The 26,809-nt window shown below is 42.3% G+C and overlaps 1 protein-coding gene across 3 annotated transcripts in view; it reads left to right on the top strand.

The window, feature by feature from the left end:
- TPRKB (TP53RK binding protein) overlaps nt 1-17,312 on the top strand; it is a 138,435-nt gene extending 121,123 nt beyond the window's left edge. For 2 of the 3 annotated variants that reach the window (XM_075857238.1, XM_075857237.1), the window contains exons 3-5: nt 4,318-4,440; nt 14,282-14,458; nt 16,952-17,312. In XM_075857238.1, the coding sequence (XP_075713353.1) occupies nt 4,318-4,440; nt 14,282-14,458; nt 16,952-17,038 (387 nt within the window). In that variant the 3' untranslated portion in view covers nt 17,039-17,312. Of the gene's footprint in view, nt 1-4,317; nt 4,441-14,281; nt 14,459-14,961; nt 15,086-16,951 lie in introns of all 3 variants that reach the window. The other variant, XR_012882405.1, reaches the window with a different exon arrangement.
- The last annotated feature ends 9,497 nt before the right edge of the window (nt 17,313-26,809 follow it).

Genomic DNA, 26,809 nt, shown 5'->3' with positions numbered 1-26,809 from the left:
ATAAGGGAACGTCACACCGGTCCTACACCCAGGATTATGGCGTGGGGTGGCATATTATATGGTAGCCAGACCCCTCTAGTCTTCATTTCGGGTAGACTAACAACTCGGCGTTACATTGATTTGGTTGTGGAATCAGTGGTACGGCCATTTCTCAAGTGTCCCAGCAGCTGTTTTTCAACAGGACAACGCCAGGACGCATGTCTCTGATGCTACTGTGAGCAGCATGCGTGACCTAAATATTCTACCATGGCCTGCAGCATCTTCGGACTTGTCTCCGATCGGGCACATCTGGTACATCATTGGTAAAGGGAGCTGCCAGCAGCCAATCTTGATGATTTGCATGCCCAAGTGCATTCAGCATGGCATATCATTCCTCAGACAACCATTAATAACCTCATTGATAGCATGCCAAGGTGTGTAAGTTCGTGTATATCCTCCAGTGTTACTCACCCCTGGTATGATTGCTGTGGATCCGGAATGGGCTAACTCCCTTTTCCGGACGGTTGATAACCTGGCGAACACTACTCGGTCCATTCTGGGTGACATGTCTGCCCATCCACCGGACTCTTGTTCTGCCCGTCCTCTTACAGACTCTCCGTCCATGTCTTCCCCTCGTGGCAGACCACGCAAACGGACTAGAAGAACTTCTCGCTTACCTTAATTTTCACCGTCGTCCTCTGTTTCACCTCCTCCATGTGGGCAAGGTGTCTCTGGTCCAACAGTCAGGTTTGGTGCCCCCTCTCCTCCTAGAGAGGTTTTGTCTGACGGTAAATCTGATTCAGTTCGTAAGTCTGATTCCCACCTCAGTGGAAGTGCTAATTAGAGCTGTTCGTGACACGCTTCTGGTGACTAATTCTGCACCTTGCCTTTCCACTTACTTTTTTTCCTTCAGCACCCACGTTCTCAGGCTGGTTTTCCAGCCTACAGGAAACTGGAGGGTATTGTCTTTAAGGAATGGCTGTCCTGGATGTTTTCTACCCCTTTCAAGAGGGTAATTCTTCCACTTGGGTGCTTACTCCGGGGGGTAAGTCCTCCGGTTTCTCGCCTAGCTGAGGCCACAACCTTGCCGATGGCAAATTTAATTTCCTTCAAGGATACACTAGATCGCTGTGTGGAATAATTTGCTGCAACCAATTTTGATGCCTCGTGCTATGCTAGGCCGTCTCTGAATGTGCTCACAGACCCCGTCATAGCCTGCTTTCAGGCCTCATCCTCAGGAGGAACTAGTTGATCTGTCTCACCTTCTCTCCAATGCGTCCAAGTATATCTGCGAAGCTGCCCTTGATGTTGCCGGCCTGGTGGCGCAGGCTTCCGCTTTCTCTGTCACTATTTGCAGGACCACCTGGCTCAAGGCTTGGTCTGCTGATTCAGCCTCCAAGCAGTCCTTGACTACTCTACCTTTTTCAGGGTCTTGTCTCTTTGGGCCTAGACTGGATGAGATTATCTTGGAAGATCTCAGCCAGATTAGACCCCAGCCTAAAAGGCGGGTCAGCGTTTTCGTTCCTTTTATGTTTTATCCAACACCACTTCCTCCTGGCCGCGGACTCTACAGGATCAGGAGGCCAAACCTTCCTTCAAGTCCCAACCCTCCTGGCGTACCCCGACCTTCATCTCCAAAGGTTGGAACCAGCAAGGCCACTTCTGCCAGAAGGTGCGCCCCCACTTGACTTTCCTTGGGTGGAGGGCAAACTTTTCACTTCAAAGACGCACATTTCGGATGCCTGGGTTCAAGGAGTTGTATCTTTTAGGATACAAAATTGAAATTGCAAGCCTCCCTCCAGAGTTTTTCTTTAAGTCCCAATTCAGGGCGGCACCCTTTTTTGGGCAATCAACTCTCTGCTTCTTCAGGGGGTCATTATTCCAGTACCCTTGAACCAAAGGTTCCGGGGCTTTTATTCCAACCTTTTTTCACTCTGGACACAGAGTTGGTAGAGCTGGATCATCAACCGGTCCAAGTCTTGTCTATCTCCTTCTCAGCAGAACATATTTTTGGGGGTCGACTTCGATACTCAGTCGGCAAAGGTTTCCTTTCTCAGGGGTGTCTCTCCATTCTTCAGGGAGGGATTTGTTCATGCATGCGGGTTCTCAGGACCATAGTGGCCTCAATCGAGACCATTCCATTTGTGCAGTTCCACACGAGCCCTCTGCAGCGGGCAATCCCCTCCCGGTCGAACTGATCCTCTCAATCACTGGATCTGAAGTTCATCCTTCCCCTCTCGGTCCATCGTTTGCTTCTGTGGTGGATCACTTCTCCGGGGGTTCCCCGGGGGGCGGTCCTTTCTCTTGCTTAACTGGCTGATCCTCTCCACGGATAACAGCCTCAAGGGGCACTTTTCGGAACCTCACTGCTCAGGGATTCTGGTCTCCATAGGAGTCTTTCCTTCCCATCAATCTAATGGAATTGAGAGCCACTGTGTGTCCTGCACTGGACTCTGTCCGGACATCCGGTGAGGTTCAGATGGACAATGCCACGGCCGTGGCTTATCTAAATCACCAGGGCGGCACTGCAGAAATGGCCGAGGCTTTCAGGATCCTGGTCTGCGCGGCAGCTCATGTTCCGTGTCTCACAGCAGTCCTCGACCAAAATTGTTTCCGGTGGTGTCGTCTGGACTGGGAGCTGATGGCCTCCAGGTTGAATTGGCATGTTCCCTGCTTCATCTCCCGTGCTCGGGATCCAAAGGCCTGCATCGTGGATGCACTCGTGGTGTCATGGTCTCCTGTATGACTTTCCTCCTCTGCCTCTCCTGCCGCGGCTCCGACGGCTTAAGGCAAAAGGAACTCCTGCCATTCTAGTAGCCCTGGATTGGCCGCTGGTGGTACGCGGACTTCGTGTTCCCGATGGCAGACGTCCCATGGCCCTTACCTCTCCGTTCCGCCCTTCTCTCCCAGGGACCTTTCTTCCACCAGAATTTAAGGTTGCTACTGTTGAAGCCGCTGTTTTGAGGGCTCGTGGTTCTTTGGAAAGTGTTATCCTCACTATTCTTAAGGCCAGAAAGTCCTCTTCAGCCGGCATTTACCATCGTACATGGAAGGCTTACCTTGGTTGCTGTGAGGATCACAAGCATCCCCTCCCCTTGTGTTTTTCCTTGTCCGGGATTCTATCCTTTTCACAAAGGTGTTTGGATCACGGTTTAGCTCTTCGCTCCCTGAAGGCACAGTTGTCTGCGCTTTTCTATCCTGTTTGGTCGCCTGTTGGCGTCTACAGCTGACATTAAGACTTTTTTGCAGGGGGGCTCATGCAGTCCCCCTTATCGTCCCTCGATTCTCTCATGGGATCTGAATTCGGTCTTGGATGTCTTACAGTGGACTCCATTTGAACCTTTTAAGAGAAGTCTCTCTTTGTTTTCTACCCTGGAAGGTTGTTTTTTTTTGCCTGCAGTGACCGCCTCCTATAGGGTCTCGGGGTTGGCGGCTCTCTCAGCGTTCTCCATTCCTGACTTCACCAAGACAAAGCAGTGCTCCGTTTTTGCCTAAAGAGGTTTCGGCCTTCCACATGAATGAGGATATTGTCTTGCCATCCTTTTGTTCTTCTCCCAGTTATCCAAGGGAGTGTTCCCTCCCCAACCTGGATGTCGTCTGTGCGCTGCGGATTTACCTTTCTATCACTGCTTCATTCCGGCAGTCGGAATCCCTCTTTATCCTCCTAGGGACCTAGGAAGTGTTTGGTGGCCTCTAGGGTCACCATTGCTAGATTCCCATCTAGTGTTTTGACATACTTATACCTTGTATCTGCTTCTCCTACTGCTTACAGACAGACTGAATAGCTCAGTATCTGTGGGCAGGGTATATCCTGTAGAAGTAGTCTTTTTTTTTTTTTCTTATTTTATAGTGTCTTCTACTGGCAACAGCACATACCCACAGTATGTGTCCCCCAATTAACTGGACAAGAAAAGATTTTACTGTGAATACTCAAAAAATCCTGTTTTTCCATAAAACATGTTGTTGTGGAAAAGTAGTAAAGCGTAATAAAAACAATACATATTTGGTAACGTCGTATTCATATCGACAAGTAGAATAAAGATAACTGTTATTTTTTATTTCACTACAAACAAAAAACAATAGTGGAACTGCTGTGGTTTTCTTTCACATTCCATCTATGTGTATCCCTAAATGGTGCCATTTAAAAGTATCCAACTCATACTGCAGAAGACAAGCCATCATACAGCTACAACAGAAAGAAATAATAAAGTTATGGCTATTGGAATTAGATGGTGAAAAAATTGCTCGAAATAGGCTGGTGCATGTGAGAGGAGCCAAGCATATGTTTTAGGATGTATTCGTATAATATATATTCATGTCTTTTGTTTCCCATTTTAGATTCTAGATCCTCTTCAGGTTCTTGTGGCAGTAAATAAAGCAGTCCATCTACAGTTATTGGGAAAGATGAAAACTAGAACTCTAAACTCTGAGATTATATTCAATTTGTCCCCAACCAACAATGTAAGTATAGATGTGACTAAAGGGGAACATATGCCTTAAAGTGGTTTTCTAGGACTAGAATAACATGATGGCTTTCTTCCAAAAACAGCACCACACCTGTCCATGGATTGTGTCTGGTATTGCAGCACAGCTCCTTTGAAGTTAATACTGCAATACTGGACAACCTTTTTAACAGCTGCTCCATAATGGAAGCATTCTGTAGTAAAATGTATTTGGCATAAAAATGCATCTATTTACAAGGACAATATAAAGATTTACTATGTGAACATTTGAATTGAAGAACTGTACAGTGGTTATGTATTATTTCCAATAAGGTTGGTCAAGTTGTGGTATGTCCTACCACACAGGGCCGTCCTTAGCCTTTTGGGGCCCAGGGCAAGGGTTAATGGTGGGTCCCCCTGCACTTAAATAAAAAATAAAAAAATCTGTCACTCTGACCCAAGGTATTTTTTTTTTTAAATTTACGTTGTCACTAAATCACTCATTTCTCCTTCTATTCTCTTCATTCACCAGCCAGGCCCAGTGATCAAATCACATGACACTTCCTGTAGGGCTGGGCGATTAATCAAATTAATTTTGATTAATTCGCCCTCAAGGCCTCTAACGATTTTGTTTATTAACAGAATCTTTCAATCGTTTTTGTTTTTTTAGTGTCGCCGTGCTGCAGGAGGAAGCTGCCTGATCTGCCCCGTTCTGTCTCTGCTTCCCTATGGAACTGCTGTTCTGTAGTGAACAAAATGATACAGTACGGAACAGCAGTTCCGTGGGGAAGTAGAGACTCCTAGTATATAGCCACCTCGCCCTGTAGATACTATACCCCCCTTGTAGATAGCATCCCCCCTTTCAGAGTGCAGCACCCCCTCTAATCGCTCGCAGCACACCCCTTTTGTAGATAGCGCTACTGCAGCTCCCATTAGGAGCTGTATCCCTGGTCAAACTGTCGGCAACTTCTGGCCAGGGATTCAGCCCCTAGTGGCAGCTACAGTGACCGCTATCTACAAGAAGGATGGGGTGGGGTGCTGCAATCTACAAGTGGGAGTGGGGGTGCGATCTACAAGTCACTATATGGGGGCCCTGTTTCACTATATGGGGGCATTGTGGCACTATATGGGGGCACTGTGGTGTTTTCAGGGGATTGGCACAAAAACCCCTGACAAAGGAAATCCATTTGGAGACCCACTGATGCAAAATGGACATGAAAAACTGACAATTTATCAGTTTTTAATGGCCGTTTTTTTTCATTGCCGTGTGACTAGCAGGAATGACTGATGCCAGGAGTCCCGTTCACATGTACCTTGTTTGAGCCGGGAAATCCGGCTGACACACTGACTTTTTTCACGGTCGTGTGAATTGGGCCTTAATGTAATTTAACCAGTTCGGGACCGGGCTATTTTGAGCCTTCAGGACCAGACACCGTTTAGCCGTTTTTAGCACATGTTCGTTAAATGGCTATAACTTTTTTATTTGGTGGGCTAGTGACGTGATTTTTGCAACGGTTTTTCCATAGACCATGCAGGTTTCTTTTTATTATCATTTTTATACACATCCTTTTTGCTATTTTAGAATTTTTAGGCTTAAAGTTTGAAAATAATAGTAAAAAAAATAAGCTTTTTTACTTTTCAGCAATTTTTTTGGTAATTGACATCGTTTTACCCTAAAATAGACCTTTTATTTGTGATCGTCATTGTCTACCGTAAATTTTAATATATTACATGTCTATATTAGGGTAATTGGGTCAGCGCTAGCGTTACAACAATGATTGGCAGGGGGGGGGGGAGTTTTTTTGGGGGTGGGTATTTTATGTGTATTTATTATTTTAAAAAAATTGCACTTTACTTTACTTTTATTTTTTTATCACTATGGTCTGTCCCTCAAAGGTCAGAAAAGACCTTTGGGGGACTTTATTTTTTATTCGTTTACACAGCAGCCCCAGTTACAGGGGAAATCAGCCCTCTCATAGTGACTATTGTCACTAATAGGGCTGTGCTGGGTCTAGTAAGACCCAGCAGCAATCTGCCACTAACGGCACCCGGAGATCATGCGACCAGTCACATGATCACCGGGACTAATAGGGACAGCGGCGCGGCCGCTGCCTCTATTCATATACACAGCCGCTGTGTAAAAGAGATCGGAGAAGACAGAAGCAACGAAAGCTGCTTCTATCCTCTCCTCAGGGTCCCCGCGAGTCACTCGGGCAGCAAGTTATAACCGGCACCGTAAATATACTATCTCGCGGGTTTTAAGGACCCCAACCTCCGGCCGTGAATACACAGCCAGCGGTCGGGAACCAGTTAAAGAGGCTCTGTCACCACATTATAAGTGCCCTATCTCCTATATAAGGAGATTGGCGCTATAATTTAGCTGACAGTTTTTCTAAATAAAAAGCATTACTATCTATTTTAAACCACTTTATGAGCGATTTTTAGCTTTTATGCTAATGAGTTTCTTAATGCCCAAGTGGGCGTGTTTTACTTTAGACCAAGTGGGCGTTGTACAGAGGAGTGTATGACGCTGACCAATCAGCATCATGCACTTCTCTCCATTCATTTACACTGCACTAGCGATATAGATATATCACTATGTGCAGCTACATACACAAACCCTAACATTACTGTAGTGTCCTGATAATGAATATACATCACTACCAGCTTGGACGTGATGTTTATTCAGAATCCTGACACTTCTGAATCTTTTCTGTGAGATTCCAGCAAAGCAAGCGTAATCTCGTTTGAAATGACAGGTTACATCGTAATCTCGCGAGATTACGCTTGCCTTGCTGAAATCTCACAGAGACGCTACAGACATGTCAGGATTCTGAATAAACATCACGTCCCTCCAGCGAACATGTTTCCACTGCTTCAGTTTCCAGTGGCGGCATGCTTTACACCACTCCAGCCAATGCATGGCATTGTGTATGGTGATCTAAGGCCCTGTTCACGCAGTGGAATTCCGCCGCAAAATTCTGCCTCCCATTAATTTCAATGGAAGTTTGACGCTTCTTTTTCCCAGTAGCTAATTTTTTTCAGCTAGTGGGAAAAAGAAGCGTCCTGCTTGATATTAGGGCAAATTCCGCCCGAACCACCAATTTAAGTCAATAGAAGGAAGAGTCCACGGCAGATTTTGCGGATAGGGACCGCGGCATTTAAATTTACAGTGGGAGGGACCTCTGTCACCCATCGGTGACCCGCAAATGCATTCGCGGGCCTCTGAAGGTGTGGCATGTAGGCTGGTGGCTTAATAAAGGCCTGCCCTGGCTATATGCCCATTAGGATGTGCCAGAGGCATGGCCAAATAGATTACTTGTCAGTTTTACGCTGACCGGCAATAATGCTTTGGTATACTAAGTATACCAATGCATTATATCAGCGATCAGAAGATCACATAGTGAAGTCCCCTAGTGGGACTAAAAAAATAAGTAATAAAAATTATTAATAAAGATTACAGTAAAAAAAACAATTTTTTTTCCCCATAAAAAGTGGTTTTATTTAAGAGGCTCTGTCACCAGATTCTCAAATCCCTATCTCCTATTGCATGGGATCGGTTTTTTTTTTGTTTTTTTTTTAAAACGTTCATTTTTGGCCAAGTTATGAGCTATTTTATATATAATATATATATATATATATATATATATATATATATATATATATATATGCAAATGAGGTTTGAAATGGACAACTGGGCGTTTTTTTTTCGTTCTGTCCAACTGGGCGTGTATTGTGTTTTTAACTGGGCGTGTTTACGTGTATGACGCTGACCAATCAGTGACCAGTCAGCGTCATACACTCCTCTCCATTCATTTACACAGCAGCGATGTGCAGCCACATAAACAGAGATTAACGTTACTGCAGTGTCCTGATAATGAATACACATGAAATCCAGCCTGGACGTCATGTGTATTCAGAATCCTGACACTTCTGACTCTTTTCTTTGAGACTCCGGCAAGGGAAGCGAAATCTCGCTTACCTTCGTAATCTCGCGAAATTTCGCTTCCCTTGCCGGAGTCTCACAGAAAAGATTCAGAAGTGTCAGGATTCTGAATAGACATGACGTCCAGGCTGGATGATCATGTGTATTCATTATTAGGACACTTGATTAACGTTAATCTCTGTTTATGTGGCTGCACATCGCTGAGATGTGTATGATGCTGACTGGTCACTGATTGGTCAGCGTCATACACGTAAACACGCCCAGTTAAAAACACAATACACGCCCAGTTGGACATAACGGAAAAAAAACGCCCAGTTGTCCATTTCAAACCTCATTTGCATATATATAAAATAGCTCATAACTTGGCCAAAAATGATCTTTTTTTTAAAAAAAAAAACGTTACTGTTCTCTACATTGCAGCGCCGATCACATGCAATAGGAGATAGAGATTTGAGAATCTGGTGACAGAGCCTCTTTAGTAAGAGTGTAAAAAAAAAATAAAAGTACACATCGTATTGCCGCGACAATAATGATCAAAACAATAGAGTTAACATGTTATTTATAGCGCAAGCTGAACAGCGTAAAAAAAAAAAAGCAAAAAACAATTGCGGAATTGCTATTTTTTTTCCATTGCCCTCCAAAAAAGTAATAGTAAAAGTTAATCAAGAAGTCCCCTGTACCCCAAAACCGCACCAATCAAAATAACGTGTCTTCCCGCAAAAAACAAGCCCTCATATCACTACATTGACAAAAAATTAAAAAAATAGGTCTCTTGGAATGTGACAATGCAAAAACAAATTTTAGTTTAAAAGACTTTTTATTGTGCAAAAGTCGTAAAACATAAAAAAACGATACATATGTGGTATCCCGTAATTGTACCAACACATAGAATAATGGTAACATGTTATTTATAACGCACAGTGAACGGCGTGAATTTAAAACGCACAGAGCAAGGGTGGAATTGCAGTTTTTTTTCTATTCCCCTCCCCCCCCCCCCCCCCAAAGTTAAAAGTTCATAAAAAACTGATATGTACCCCAAAATGGTGTCATTAAAAGGTACAACTAATCCCGCAAAAAACAAGTCCTCATACAGCTATGTTGACCGAAAAATAAAAAAGTTATATCTGTTTGAATGCGACTATAGAAAAACAAAAAAATTGCTTGGTCATTAGGGCCTAAAATAGCCTGGTCACTAAGGGGTTAAGTGGGGTGCTGAGTCTATGGGATCCTCCTGTTCTTCACCAGGGATCCCCGCAAGGAAGCTTGTGCTTACCCAGTCGGATCCCCAGGCCTGGGTCCTCAGAGTAGTCACTGGTTAGCAGCAAAACGAAGCAGCGATGATAAAACTGGAGAGTAGTGAGACAAAGCCATTAGTCAGAAACAGAAGATCATTCAAATGTGACAATCCCAAAAGGAACAAAAGTAGTCAGAGTTCAGGCCAGGAGTCAAAATCAGCAGATTCACTGAACAGCGTTAGGCCCCATGCACACGAACATATTTTTTTCCTCCCATAAATACTGGCGTAAATACGGGTCCTTTGTCACATGTATTCCACAAGTATTTACGGACTCGTTTTCTCTGCACTAATTGGCAGCCCCTTCTCTCTATCAGTGGTGGACAGAGAGAAGGGGTAGCCCTTTCGGGCAGAGTTTCCGCAGCGGAACACACCGATTGTAAGTAAAAGAAGTTCATTCGTACCCCGGCCATTTGTCTTGGTGACACGTCCCTCTTTTGACATCCAGTCCGACTTCCCTAGATGACGCGGCAGTCCATGTGACCGCTTCAGCCAATCACAGGCTGAAACGTTATCCCAATATTAACTTTTATTTGTTACGGGTTTTTGAAGTAACTTTAGACATCTATATTGTGAGTGCCGCGCATGGTACTCACTGTCCAGGGTGCTGAAAGAGTTACTGCCGATCAGTGCAGCCCCTTCTCTCTGTCCCGCACTGATCGTTTAACTCTTTCAGCACCCAGGACAGTGACCATTTCCTGACGTTGCCTAGCAAAGCTCCCGTAATTATGGGTGCACACACGTAGCCACCCGTAATTGCGGGAGCCCCATATACTTCTATGGGCCTGCACGTGCCGTAATTACGGCCTGAAATATGACATGTTCTATATTTTTCAACGGCCCATGCACCTTCCGTAAGCAAACCGGAAGGTACCCGTGGCAAATCGAAGTCTATGGGCCCGTAATTACGGACGTTTTTATGTTCGTGTGCATGAGGCCTTAATCCAAAGGAGAAGGCAGAGTCTAGGAACAGAGCAGGGTCAGAACAGAGTCCATATCAAATCAAGCAGGTCAGAGGTTCAAGAATGGCAAACTGATACTAAGGCCTGATTTACACGAGCGTGTGCGTTTTGCGTGCGCAAAAGGCACTTAACAGCTCCATGTGTCATCAGTGTATGATGCGCGGCTGCGTGATTTTCGCGCAGCCGCCATCATTATGACACTCCGTTTGGATGTTTGTAAACAGAAAAGCACGTGGTGCTTTTCTGTTTACATTCAGAGTTTGACAGCTGTTGCGCGAACCACGCAGTTCGCACGGAAGTGCTTCCGTGCGGCATTTGTGGTTTTCACGCACCCATTGACTTCAATGGGTGCGTGATGCGCGAACAGCGCACAAAGAAAGGACATGTCGTGAGTTTTACGCAACGCACTCGCGCTGCGCAAAATTCACGCACTGTCTGCACTGCCCCATAGAGTAATATAGGTGCGTACGACACGCGCGAAAAGCACGCGCGTATATTACGCTCGTGTAAATTATGCCTAAGGCAATGAGTAAAAGACCAGGCTGGGTTTAAAAAGCAAGACTTAATGACATCATTAAAAGCAGCCCAAGAGTGCGCATTCTGTTGGATAGCAACAGAGCACAGAACCAAGAAGAGACAGAAAACACTATTTTGCTAGCGCAGTAGGGTGTGCTCATGCAACCGAGCCAGAACGAGACACCAAGGTCACCATAATGACTCTACAAACATTGACACCAGTAAAGGCTATACTGGTTCGGGACCTGCTCTCGCGATTCGTGGGGTTCCCAGCAGTGGGTCCCCCAGCAATCAGACACTTATCACCTATCCATGGGACAACCCATTTGATTCATAATGTGTTTTAAGGTGTTATGTTGTTAAAGGTTAATTATTGTATGTTGGAAAGTTCTGCAACTTTCTAATATACTTTGTGTTGATAAAAATTACTCAAAACACTTTTTATTTTATTTTTTTAAATAAGACATTTTATTTAATAAGACTTATGTACAGTAATATAACCCCCACATATTAGCTATCCCTACAACTGTCACAACATGTCCTGTATGTGTATACACTTGTTTTAGGATCAGCAATAAACAATGTAATGCCGGAATGGTATTTTATTTTTATTTTTTTGCTTGTCCTCCTAATTTATCCGCCCACAATTACATTAATAAAAATTAAACGCTAGCATATACATACATTGATAAAATGGTACATGTAGAAGATTCAACTTGTCCTGGAAAAAATATAACCCAATATTGCTGTAAAGTAAAAAGTTATTTATTCCTGAATGCCAAAATAAAAAATGTTGTGTGTTCCTAAAACCCGAACATGGCTTGGTCTTGAAGGGGTTGATTCCGTTTTAAAACTATCAAATTAATAATAAAGAATGAGAAGTGGACTGACATGGTTGACTACAGTAATTTCTCTACTGTCAGCACAGTGCAAATCTAGCTATATGCGTAACGCCTACGTCATGTAAATGGGTAAGGAGGTTTGGCACTAAACTAACCACTTTGTTGTGTCTATTTTTTACAGTCATATTAATAAGATTTGAGTAACGTCAATTTTAAGTGGAGAACCTCTTTTAGGCCGGGTTCCCATGGGTCGGATACGCTGCGTAAGACTATACAGCGTATCCAACCTGGAACATTCCGTCTAAAAAAAAACGCTCCTCAATGTGGTGCAGTTTTTCAGGCGGAATTTCTGCTGTGAAAAGCAGCACTAAGGAACAAAAAACATCCATACTTACCCCGGCCGTAGTCATGGCGACGCGTCCTTCTGTTGACATGCCTCCCAGCATGGCGCTGCAGCAGTCACATGGGATGAACCATCTGGAAGAAGAACATAAGAAAGCATTGTTATGACCATGCCTGTTTGTAAGTATAAGCTTTTTTCTTTTTTAAATTGCAATTTTTGCAGGGGAATCACTGCGATTCCACCACAAATGTTGCAGCACTTGGCTATTTGCTGCAGGTTTTACATCCCCTTTGAATTCAATGGGGAAAACCCCCTACAGAAAAGCAACGAAAACACAGCATAAAATGACATGCTGCGGATTTAAAATCCGCACCGCAGGTCAATTTATGAATGTTTTTGCTGTGGTTTTTTTTCACAGCAACGGCGTGAGATTTTTCAAAATCTCATTTACTTTGCTGCTAATGTAAATGCTGCCAAATTTCCACACAGAATTCTGTTGTGGAAATTCCGCACTGTTTACGCTATGTGGGAACCCGGCCTTAGCTAAACAAATGTTACTGATGTAGAAGACCGTCTGTTCATAATACGGGCATTAACCCCTTAGTGACCACCAATATGCCTTTTCACAGCGGTCAATAACGGGCCTTAGGCTAGGGCGCTGCCTTTTCATGGCAGCCTAGTCGAAGTCCTGCACGGGTGTCCAGTGCAGGCTGAAGCAGGTGCTCGGCTGTCTGACAGCCGGGCTCCTGCTCAAACGGTAGCAATCAAAGTTTACTTAGAGCGCGGTCGTTTAACCCCTTAAATCCTGCGGCATTTAAGACTTTTACAGAAGGAGGGGGCTCCCTCTCTCACCCTCTGATGGGTTGCCATGGCAGCCAGGGGCCTAACAAAGGCCCCCAGGCCTGCCCTGGCTATATGGCCAGGGGCGCGTCCTAATAGATTGCCTGATAGACAATAATGCTTTCGTATGCTAAGTATACTAAAGCATTATATTTGTGATCAAAAGATCGCATAATGAAGTCCCCTAGTGGGACTGAAAAAATAAGTAACTGATGTTAAATAAAAATTATTAATAAAGATTACAGTAAAAAATAAAAACAAACATTTTTTTCCATTAAAAAGTGGTTTTATTAAGTAAAACTGTAAAAAAATAAATATGGTATCGCCGCAACTGTCATCACCCAAAAAATAAACTTTACATGTAATTTAAACCGCAAGGTGAACACCGTAAAAAAAAAAAAAAACGTAGAAAACTATGGCAGAATTGCTATTTTTTTCCATTGCCCCCAAAAAAGTACCAATGAAAACTACATCTCGTCTCGCAAAAAACAAGCCCACATATCACTACATTGACGGAAAAATATAAAGTTATGGCTCTTGGAATGCGACGATGCAAAAACAAATAATTTCAGTTCAAAAGTGATTTTATTGTTCAAAACTAGTAAAACATAAAAAAAACATACATATGTGGTATCGCCGTAATCGTACCGACTCATAGAATAAAGGCAACGTGTTATTTATGCCGCACTGTGAATGGCGTAAATTTAAACCGCATGGAACAATGGTGGAATTGCTGGGTTTTTTTCTATCCCCCCCCCCCCCCAAAAAAAAGTTACGTTAATCCAAAAACTATATGTACCCAAAAATGGTGCTATTAAATAATACAACTAATCCCGCAAAAAAAAAAAAGAGTCCTTATACAGCTGTGTCGACAAAACTTTGTAGCTCCTTAAATGCGACAATGTGAGAACAAAAAAAATTGCTTGGTCATTAAGGCCTAAAATAGACTGGTCACTAAGGGGTTAAAGACCTTTTTACTATAAAAATACCATGTTTTGAGGGCACTGTAGTACATTCAAGTCATATGCTTTTTACTCTTCATGAGGAAATGAATTTGTATAAACAAGATATGTCTAAAAAAAAGAATTGTCACTAAATTAATATCTTTTCCGTTTAGATTTCGGAAGCTTTTAGAAAGTTTGGCCTGTCCGACAATGATTCTGGAGTTCTTGTTGTTTTGACTGACGATGGGACTAGAGCTATAATTTCTCAAGAAATAATCTCTCATGTTGAAGGCCAGCAAATTCCTCTATCACATCTGTCACAGCTGACAGACTTCACAAAAGTGAAAAAGGTACCCAAAGCGATGAGATCAATTCGTCTAGGTTTCCTCAATGCACTGCTTGGTTCTTGTTGGAATCCCGTAGCTATGATATATCCTAATCTTTTCTCTGAGATAATTGCTTCACTGCATCCTGTCCCTTTATAATGGATTAAAGCAAGTTCCCCTGCTAGGAATCTTCAGTGTAGTAAAAAGAAATCAAATGTAACTTTCTCTTCTCATGTATGGGATTTGTCTGAATCCCATTCATTTCAATAGCTTTTTGGGGGCATTTTTGTGTCCCAAAGGTCCTCTGCTTTCTGTTGTCATCTGCTGTGTTTTGTTTTTATTAAATGTACAGTAAAACACTTTTTTTATTTTATTTTATTTTTATTTTTTTTACTGTACATTGCAAAAAAATATCTTATTTTTAATGTGATTTGCCGTGCACTTTTTGTCTAACATCTGATTTCCAATTTGTATTTTTTCATAATCGCTCTATGAAACTGATGACAATTGATCCCTTCATTTATCAGAAGTGGCTAAGAAAGAAGCAGGCTTGGTAGCTGGTGAAGGGACCTTGTAGCCCGGCAGGAATACAAACCAGAAGCCTGAGCATTAGTGAGGGAAGCTAGCTGCTGTATTGGTCACAGTGGCTGGGTAATTGTTACAGCACATTATATGTCCGAACTCATTTAAGTTTATGTCTATATTGTTTACTAGCTGTTCTACCCGGCGTTGCTCGGGAGGTTGACTTACGGTATAGATAGAGTAAAAGCTCACTATTTATATACCTCTCAGTATGAATTTAATTGCTCCCTCTCAATATGAATTTAATTGCTAGAGTGTAAATAATGTTATTGGAAGCATAAAAGAAATGAAATGAAGAAATATATTCATTACAGATTTATATAGTGTTGATTTAGGACTGCATGTTTCTATTCCAAGGCCTTCTTGTAAACAATGTTTTTTGTCTTTTGATCCGGTGCCAAGATGTAGAGATTCTCTCCAGTGCTGACTCTGGAGCAAGCAACATATACCGTGTTTCCCCGAAAGTAAGACAGTGTCTTACTTTCTTTTTATCCCCAAAAGCCCCACTATGTCTTACTTTCGGGGTATGTCTTACATTGGCAAAAATATATATATTTTTTTTTTATTTTTTTTTTTCACAAACTTTATTTAACTGTTTTACATTTTTTTTTTTAGTCCCACCAGGGGACTTCACTATGCGATGTGCCGATCGCATATATAATGCTTTGGTATACTTAGTATACCGAAGCATTATTGCCTGTCAGTGTAAAACTGACAGGCAACCTATTAGGTCATGCCTCCGGCATCGCCTAACAGGCAGATGCTGAAGGCAGACCTGGGGGTCTTTGTTAGACCCCCGGCTGTCATGGAAACCCGACGGCGACCCGCGATTTGTTTGCGGGGGCGCCGATCGGGTGACAGAGGGAGCTCCCCCCTCTGTCAAACACATTAAATGCTGCTGTCACTATTGACAGCGGCATTTAATGGGTTAAACTGCCGGAATCGGCGCGCGCTTCGATTCCGGCAGTTGCAGCAGGAGCCAGGCTGTGTATAACAGCCATGCTCCTGCCGCTGATCGCGTGGGTACAGTCTCAGTACCCGCGCTATCACAGGACGGATATATCCGTCCTCCGGCGCGAACTAGCAGCTGCTGAGGACGGATATATCCGTCCTTCGGCGTTAAGTGGGAGTGGAAGTGGGCAGGAGGCGGGGCAATACCCCCGTGTTTCCCCGAAAGTAAGACATATGTCTTACTTTCGGGGTACGGCTTATATTAGCCGACCCCCCTGAAACCCCCGATACGTCTTACAATCGGGGGTGTCTTACTATCGGGGAAACACGGTAGTTGCCCATGGGAAAAACAGGGACTCTGAAGGTGTATTCCTGCCACTTAATCAAAAATCGCAAAAGGAGGCAAACTTTGTTCAATGTCCAATCAAAAATAGCTATTCCCTGATTTTAAACCAATGAAAAATCGGGCCTCAAACAAACAAACTTTCGAAAATATATATGAGATTTGGTTGCAGAGACAAATCTGTGCTGCTGCTTCTGCCTCTCCACACAAGTTGTAAAATATTAAATAAAGACCTTGATAAGCTGGCAGCCTGCGCAAGAAGGTGGCAGATATTTAATGTTGATAAATGTAAATGAATGCACCTAGGCAGTAATGCTATTAATGCATATACATTAAATGGAATAAAACTGGGGATAACGGGACAAGAGAAGGACCTGGGAATTTTAGTTACAAGTAAACTGAACAGCAGTGCTCAATGTCAAGCAGCAGCTGCAAAAGCAAATACAATTTTAGGGTGTAAAAAAATAGTGATAAAAACCAACCTGTGATCCCAATGTAATCTTGCCGATCTATAAATCCCTTGTAAGAACACATCACAAGTTAGAATATAAGAATATTAATTCAGACCACCTATAGCAAACCTCTCCATTGTTCATTGTGTCACCTGGTATGAGGCATTAATGAATTTGTTTCCTTTCCAGGTGTATAAAATTACAACAGAAGAAGAGAAAATTGGGTCTATATTGGATGCCATTATTTGCAGAATGTCAGTGAAAAATGTCTTATGAAGAGCATTAACATTAATAGAAGGCAATATTTCCATATGTGATTGCAGTGGCAGCAGAGGTCCTCCCTGCGTTATGTCTTGCTGTAGGCAAAGCCGCGGCTCTGTTGACGCTGTTCCACTCAGCCCCATCTGCACTTTTCTGGCATAAAACCTGACAGACCGTTTATAAGTCAATGGGATCCACATTTTTAATAAAACAATATAACAAACTGTAAATAAATGGAGTTATTTGCAAAGTCCTTATAATAAAACATCTGTGTACCTTGTATTTTAAAGGGATTGTCCAGTTTCATCAAAATAATTCTTAATAAAAAATAATTTTTTGTAGAATTAAAAGTTCTACAATTTTCCAATATACTTTCTGTATTAATTCCTCACGGTTTTCAAGATCTGTTTGTTGCTATTCGGTAGGAACATTCATTGTTTACTTCCAGTAAACAATTTGCAGAAACTGAACAGCCCCTTTAAGAAGGTTAAATGATCGCAATTTATTCAAATTTGTGGCTACTTGCAGCTTCCACTGCTTGACCAGGGGGGTAAAATGTCCCACAGTGAGTCTTCATTTAGAAAAATGGATGTCCTAAAAATAAGTATTCATGAGATCCTAACATCCAAAGGTGGCTGTACATGTTAAAGAATCAGCCAGAACAGAACCATGAACTATTCGTGTTATGTCTTTGTTACTAATACCATACTTGTTCCATAAATCATCAGATATAGAACCTACTGATTAAACACTAGAATCAGAGGAAAAAATACAAAATTACCCATGCAAATTAATTCTGCATCCGACATTCCAGAAAGTCTGATTATCCGGCACTTGTTTCCACCCCAGAACTATAATATATAATATAATGTGTAATTTCACAGGTTCTGAAACACAAGGCTGAGCTAGGATAATCAATAAGGTGGTTCCTCTGGACGACTGTAGATATTCTGAATTTACTGTGATTCATATGTTGTTAGTCATGGCAACAAATACGGAACGTCGTCCACTTCTGATCCTGGCATATTCCCATATACCCTTTCAGCAAACACAATGTACCATCTTTGTAAACAGCAGTGATCTTTTCTGTTAGGCATTCAGAATTAATATGTTACTGAAGCTAAACAGGTGTCACAATGATTCACATCTGGGCACTCACAAGGTAGCCAGACGGAGTATTGTACTTCATTGTTGGAATACATCCAGTGCTTCTCATTTAGTGGATAAATGACCCCTCTCCATCATATTTCTATTGTATTAACACTGGCAGAAGCACAATGGTATTCTAACACCTTAACCCAAGAACCCTAGGAGTTTTTTCAAATTCTTTCAATGTGGGGAAATTCTTGTAAATGTGTTCATAGTTCTATATTTCTAAGACCATTAAAGTGGTTATCCCACTGGTGACCTCTTATTCGTTTCAATGGTGAGTGACCTGTCATATGCAGCTCTCTCTCCATTTAAAACCAGGACCTGGACTGAAACCTACTTGACCTCGAAATGGGTGTAGGTCTCCGCTACTGGCACCCCATAATCTGAGGTTTGTGCTAAAATCCGACTGATATAAAGCCTAAAGATTGCAGCTTAAGTGACCCCTTGATAATACTTTTGTATTCTAGAAGGTCAGACTTGCCATAGGGACATTGTATGGAGATAAGTCATCACATCAATTTTCTGCTAATTACCACTATTCAAATGAGCTATTAGGATGATTATCTGAATCCACACAGTGTACGTCCTACGAGGCTGATCTGCCGCAACCAGAACAGGAAGAGTTGTCATTGGAGCTAGACTATTTTGGCATTCATATAAACTAGTAGGTTGCCATCATATACTTTTCTATGGCAGAATTTAGTGGTCCTGGAAGGGATAATTCAAAGATGTATTCAACAAAATGTAGAGGAAGATTACTTTACAACTGGAAATTGTTTCAAAGCAGACTCGGCTTTGAATATTTTTTGAGTTTTAAGGTAAGATTTATGAATTTAAACTCAACATTCATTCAACATCATAACTCTTAAACACCACACCACTGACAAATCCTGAGCTACTGTGAGAGAGAAAGTTGGCAAATATTTCTACATTTCAGTGTAAAAAATAAACATTGACTAAAGGAGTATATAACTATTTTAAAAAAAATTATGCTGCGCTATTATGCTTTATTTTTATTTATTTTTTCTGTGAATTGAACCTTTTATTTTTATGGAATGTACAATTTTGTGTTCAAATTGCAGTTGAATAAATAATTCATGGGAGATAAAGACCAGATGGTTCTCTTTGTTAGCCCACCTAAATTATTAAATGGGCGGTCTATATTTTGAAAAAGAGGTCTCTTTAAAAAAAAATTGTGCCCTAATGCCAACCACATCATGGGATAGTTACACAGCTTTCCTGACCAGACAAACTCCGCTACAGAGTGATGAGGTTAATCCTCGTCTTTTCCTCCAGCACTCCTGAATATGAAAAGTAGAACAGCCCATGAAAGGTAAAAGTATGAACTCTATTGATAGACTTCAACATGACTAAGTTCTCTGGCATTAAAGTGGTTCTTTTAATTAGAAGAACACAATTGTCTCTCAAGTTACAATATTAATTTGCTCCGGGATGACAATTGTAAGTTGGAAGTATTGTAACTTGAGACCATAACTCTGGAAAACCAGTAATTGGTTTCAAAGCTCCCAAATGCCAACGAAAAATAAGAAAAAATCAGAGAAAGCTGCTGGATGCTGTAAATCACTCTCTATGTTGAGGACAGAAGCTTCTTCAGAGACCTTTACAGCTCACCGTGCACCAGAAAATTAATTTGGGGCTGCCCTCACCTTGTCTCAAATGAAGCAACTCACCCTGGCACAAGTAAAGAGCAGTACAGAGCATGTTGTACCGCACTGTAGAGAGGCGCTACTAGGCCGCCAAACAGTGCATGCACCCCAGTAATACAGGGGTTATACCAGTAAAATGGCCATGCTGATTGGTTCTTTCAGACAACACGCACCACAGATTGGAACGGTCTGTGGCATTTTATGTTGAATGTGGTTTCAAGTTACTATGGCACAGGAACTACCATTGAAAATATTGTAACCTGAGGCCATTGTAACATGAGTGACCACTAGGAAATTCTGAATTTTTAAAAAGGGGTCCACAGTTCGGGACCCTCATTTATCAGCTAGTGTCTACGAAGAGTGTCTCTTGATGTGGAGGACCCAGCACGTCAGTACATTACACATAAATCCTATTGATTTTAATGAGCACTGTATAGTGTTTCATTTCGTCTGTGACGGCGCTGCCAGACTGCAGCAGATCACTAAATACCTTTTCATTGCCATAAAACCATATAGTGATCTAAGTCCGGTTCAGTAGAGCCACTGGAAGGACAGGTATTTTTGGTGTAATGCAAATGCTAAAATGCAGCCACTTTACAGCCGGATCCTAATTGATCCGTCGTATCATATGAATGTTACACATAACAAAAAAAGTCTTGTCCTGCACATCAAATACTGATCAGCCAGCAGGTCTTCAAACTCTTCTTGAGATGTTTTAAAACTGACTGCAAAAACAAGTTGACCTGAGCAGTGAATTTTTAAACATTGGTTTTGTGTGCGTGAGACTAACCAGTCCTTGTTGTAGTGTTGGCCCGTCATCGTGGAAAATGAAAGGTATGTTTAGGTTTGCTGACAACACAACAGAGCATGGAATATTTCATGAAATATATTGGCACAGTACTTGACACTATTTTGGTAGCCTGTGCTTCAGCAGTTATGTTTTATACACATCCTTGTTTGAACATACTACTTACTTTTATATAAACTAGAAGTATTCGTAAGGAAAATGTAACGCGTAAAGAGTGAGATGCGTGTTATGAGAATGTGTGAACTTTAGCTCACTCTTCTGAACGTCAGCGCAGTGTCTAATATTTTATTCAATGATTTCACTACTAAACCGGGAGAACTAATACTACAATTATCATATAATAAAAGTGAAGGGATGATCAATGATCTATTTCTATACAATTATTTTCATTGCTTCAGCTAAGAGATGCGATTAGTAGATCCAGTGATCCTTGTGCCTCTGAAATACAGTTTTTGTTCCCTTTACCTTCCATCAACCGTATGGATCCAAAAAAACATTGATTATTGCTTAGCTCTGCATATGCCTCAATAAACCTGTTAATGTAAGTACATTGAGCTGGTGTCGGTTTCATTGTAATATATTTTAGGCACAAGTATCCAGTGACGTGAATGATGATACAAGATTAAATTAAAATGGCCAGTGGTTAACTTGTTGAGCAGGAAAAAATTATTGATGGTAGATAACGGTAAGCAATATATATCTGTTCATAGGTCTAGCCTGTTTTCACAGCTAATGCATTTGTTTTATAACTTAATAATTCAGGGCTAATTAAAGCGTATCTAACTTTTCGGGTAACTTTAGAGAATAAGCTGTCATATGTGTGTACATGAGGAATAGCACTATTTCTTACCAATATATAACTTGTATTCTACATTGTTTTGCAGTTTTCCCCTCTGCAGGCTATAACTGTAATTCTCAGCTAGTGGGCGGAGCGTAACTGCTTTCATCTCTTCTGCATACTGCACACATTGGAGAGCAGGATTCTCCTCTTCTATCTCTATCTGTTACATACATATATTGCTGCAGCAGCATAGAGGACATTATACGGCAGTAATGAGTAGTGTAGCAGAGAATTTAGCTGTGGGGTAAAATCAAAATCTTACCAGCAGCCTGTGTATTTCTCTCTCTCTACTGCTCCCTCCTCCTCCCCCTCCCCTCTCCATAGACTTGTATAGGCAGGCAGGGAAGAGACACATCCCCACCTTCTGCATGCCGTTAAAGGACAGGTGTCGCGAAAAAAAAAAATTGATATAAATTTTGCTTTTAGTGTTTTATTAAAATCAATTTTATTTATTTGTGTTTGTGTTTTACTTTTTTTTTTTTCTAACTTTTACTTCACTATGGGGGCTGCCATTTTTTTTTTCATCTCTGTATGTGTCGATTAACGACACATACAGAGATGGAATACGGCACATACATCCCCATAGAGAATGCGAACGGGAGCCGTTCCATTCACTATGGTGTACGCCGTCTGTGTGGAAACGGTGCATGCGCCTCTCCCACACAGTCCAAAAGGAAGGTCTTCGGCCGAGCGACATCCGGCGCCATTTTCATGTGGACCGGAAGCCGCGGCCGGACAGTAAGATGACTACTTCCGGTCGCGGCTTCCGGACATGTGTTCAGAAGCAAGCACTAGGAGCGGATGGGACGGAGGGAGCGGCAGCAGGAGCAGGTAAGTTATGTCTGTGTATGTTCGTGTTTTAGTGTGCGATTACCACTGTATGTAAGCCTACTACACTGTGCATTCGCTCAAAAAATGGCGGCACACAGTTTAGGAGGTTTAAACATTCAACCCCCTCCTTTCTCCTGGCACTAGCCAGGATAAAGGAGTGGGATTAATTGAGCACACTAGAGCGAGTGTGCCTTCTCAAATTTTGCAGCATAAAGCAATGTGGTTGCTTTACCACATGCCAATGCTGCCATTTTGGGAATTGCTCCCTCTAGTGACCAGCACATGGAAATGTTATAAATTAGAACAATGTCTAATCATGTATTTACTAACTGTTTAACTAAAAAAAATTCTAGCGACACATTCCCTTTAATTCTGCTTTGTAATAAGGGACGGACTTTGCTTGATAACAAGGTTTGGACAGCAGATTACAGGAGGGGACACACCTAGTGGCAGTAACTTCACACAGAATTTGCATGGATAAAACAACTAAATTTTAACAGTCATTTGTCAGGTATACTGTTAGATTAGCAGAAGTTGTTTAAAAAATTTTGTGTCCATTTAAGTTAACCCCGATTCAAGATTAAACTTCTTGTTTTCCACTATACTAGTTCAAATGGCAATATTTTGCATTTGTCCGCATGTTTATATTTATTTCTATTTCTATTATCAGAAGAGTAGATTGGGTCCCATTGCTAAAGGTATCTCTTAGCCATCACCAAACCACCATTTATAATTTATATTATCTATATTAAAGAACCAGTAGGTTTTGATTGGCACTACTCCACCTCCGTGGCAATAACTAGGATATATTCACTGCTGGGCTCTCTAGTGCTTCAGCTGCATATATGGATGGGTGGGGTTCTGTGCGTGTAAAGTGTCACTTCCAACTATACAAATGTAGAAAAAAATTCACGCCACTCACCCTTGAAGATCCATCGCAGCACTTTATTTGCATGAGTTTAAATTCAGCTAATCAAACAGGAGACATGCACATAGTGTACTTGCCAACTGTCCCGAATTGCCGGGACTGTCCTGAATTTACAGAGACAGTCCCGGCAATTACTGTCCTCGGACTTCTCCCGGCAACTGCTACATTCAATTGTATCTGCGTCCTGACGTCTGCCCGGGAATTCCGCTCATAGAGGGAGCCACTGACGTAGTCACTGTCCATATAAGGACAATGAAGTCAGGGGATCCTCCTGGAGCGCCAAAATCCACGGCCAAACCGTTGCCGACACCTGGCCGGGGATTCCTCTCATAGAATGAGCCCATGACTTCACTGTCCATATAAGGGCAGTGACGTCAGGTGCACCTCCTGCAGCAGAATCCCCGGCCAGAGCATTGCCGACTCCTGGCCGGGGATTCCGCTTATAGAGGGAGCCACAATGACTCTATCTACAGGGATGGGGGGCACTACAGGGGGAGTATGTGGCGCTATCTACAGAGGGAATATGTGGCACTATCTACAGAGGGAGTATGTGGCACTATCTACAGGGGGCCTGTGTGGCATCATCTACAGAGTGTGTGTGGCATCATCTACAGGGGGGTGACTATCTACAGAGCGCATTGTGATATCTACAGAAGGCACTGTGGCACTATCTACAGGGGGGGCCATGTGGAACTATGTATAGGGGGGACTGTGGCATCATCTACAGGAAGCAGTGTGGCGCACCATCTACTATCTATGCTGGTAGTGGTTGGCACATATCGCCTAGCCCTTGTGATAAAGTGAGACATCCCCTGCCTGTAAACAACCAGATAACCAGAGACATACCGGCCACCATAGTAATTGTCAGCCAAATTAGTGCAGAAATTTTGATCGTTTTTTGTATGCAGAAATTCTGGAAAGCCACACCCCACTAGCCACACCCACCAGATAAACCATGCCCCCATAAGACACACACACCAAAGACACCACACCCTAAGTGTCCCTGGAAAAAAAATCAAATGTTGGCTACTATGACTTAGCAGTTGGCCTACTGCCATTTCGCTTCCTCCAGACGCTTTCTCAAGGCCTTCTGGGATGTGGCATCTCACGCTTAAATCCCCAGCCATGTGTTAGCGATAACCATTACAAAATGTATCAATATCTTTTGCAAAACTATCAAATCTTATTTAAAAACAGTACAAATACAAACAAGCAAATCAGATGGAGCATAATCATAAGGCCCAGTTCACACAAAGTTTTATGGCGCTGATTTTGATGTGGAAACCTCCTCCCATTGATTTCAATGGGAGGCAGAAGCATTTTTTTCTCCCAGCGGCTTTTAGCTGCTCGTGGGAAAAAAAAGTGGCATGTACTTTCTTGCTGCGGTTCCGCCTCTGACCTCTCACTGAAATCGATGTAAGGCAGAAAAAAGCATTTTTCACTGCGTTTTTGCCCGTGGTCCTCAATGGCCACGGGCGAAAAACGCAGCAAGAACTGCGGCAAAAAAGTGCAGGCGATAATATTGCTGCATAAATGACATGATCAGCCGATGAACGAGCGTTTGCAACGAATGCACTCCTCCATTATGAGAGTTATCATCCCCCATATGTAAAACGGTCTTTTTCCATATGGGCCAACTTTAAGACTAAAAAATATTAAGGGTATGTTCATATGCTTAACCAAAAACTTCTGAAAATACGGAGCTGTTTTCAAGAGAAAACAGCTCCTGATTTTGAGATGTTTTTTTAAGCCACTCACAATTTTTGCTGGTGTTTTTTACGGCCGTTTTTGGAGCTGTTTTTCTATAGAGTCAATGAAAAAACGGCTACAAAAAGTCCCATGAAGTGGCATGCACTTTCTCGCGGGCGTCTTTTTACGTGCCATTTTTAGAAAACGATGCGTAAAAAAAACGCCCCATTGGAATAGAACGCCGTATTTTCCATTGAAATCAATGGGTAGATGTTTGTAGGCATTCTGCTTCCAGTTTTTCAGACAATAGGCCATGTGCACGTACCCTAACAGTGATTATAACATGTTTTTGGAACATTTAATGGAATTTATGGATAGACTGAGGGAGAGGGGCTATGGAGAGACACTATCGTCCGAATGGTTTGCAGGAGTGATTTGTCAGGATTTGACCAAATTATTGGTACGCCTCGAATTACGTCCGAAAATACGACTCCAAACCGCCGGCAAACATCTGCCCATTGAAATCAATGGGGTTACGATGTTCTGTGCACTCAGGCTTTTTTTTACATGCCGCTGTCAAAAGACGGCGCATAAAAAGACACCTGCGTCAAAGAAGTGTATGTCACTTCTTGAGACGTAATTGGAGCCGTTTTTCATTGACTCCGTCCGTAATGGACGCTGCGAAAAACGCGAGTACGAGCAATTACGTCTGAAATTCAGGCGTATTGGACGCTGCCGTGTGAACATACCCTTAGAATAAGAGATTTGTTTTCCCATTTCAATATTGTCCCCATATAGGACTGATTAAAATTGCCTCTAGAAAACACTGGCATATTATTGAGGCAGGTTAGAATTTGAAGTTCTCACCACCAATTGGCCGAGAGAGGATTTGGTAAGTGGGCGATTTCAGGAAACTAGAAGTAGTTGGCTGGGAGACCTTGCCTCAAAAGGAAACCACAGGCGTGGACATTGCTCCTACTGAAAATATATGCACACAGGTAAACCTGTGCGGGTGGGAGCAATACAGTATAGTATATTGCAGCTTATTACTTGCAGGTCCGATCACATTGTTTACGCAATATTTTGTCCCCATAAATGCTTTTATATTGGGAAAACTATTTGCCCGCTATTCAAGAGGTTTCGCAAACATATGTATTCCCTGGGTACAGGGAAAGATGCACCAAGGTTGATTAGCCATATGAGGGATATGCATCGGGGAGATCCGAGCTATTTATCGTTTGTAGGTTTACTGACCCAGTAGATGGTAGTGACAGGCATGTTAAACTGCTCAGATGTGAAGCTAATTGGATCATCCAGATGGAGGCGCTAGGGCCTTTGGGTCTGAATGAAATGAATGTCCTATCCCTTCTTATGATCATGCTCAATCCGATTTACTTGTTTTTATTTGCACTGTTTTTAAATAGGATTTGATCGTTTTGTAAGCAATATTGATACATTTAGTAATTGTTATCGCTGAGACATGGCTGGGGATTTAAGCGTGGGCACACCACATCCCAGAAGGGCTTGAGAAAGTATCTGGAGGATGTGAAACAGCCATAGGCCGACTGCTATATGCATGTCTCCTGTTTGATAACCTGCATTTAAACTTCTGCAAATAATGTGCTGCGTGAACTTGAATTTGCCATGAATTTTTTAATTTGTATATTTATAAGATCTAAATATAACATTGCACATTAGTACCATAGGTGTAAAGGATTCTGCCAGACACAGCTTCTGTGTCGACGCCCGTGGTTAGTCAGTCTGCACCTGCTCCTAAGTCTGATCGAGTGACACCTCCTTCTACCAATTGGGCTGGGAGGCTAAGGAGTGGGAGAGCCTATCACAGCCTGGCCAGACGGAGCTAGCTTCC

Source organism: Rhinoderma darwinii, chromosome 3 (genome assembly GCF_050947455.1).
Source record: "Rhinoderma darwinii isolate aRhiDar2 chromosome 3, aRhiDar2.hap1, whole genome shotgun sequence".
NCBI lineage: Eukaryota > Metazoa > Chordata > Amphibia > Anura > Rhinodermatidae > Rhinoderma > Rhinoderma darwinii.
Note: the sequence above shows the minus strand (reverse complement) of the source record. Positions and strands in the feature narration are given on the sequence as shown.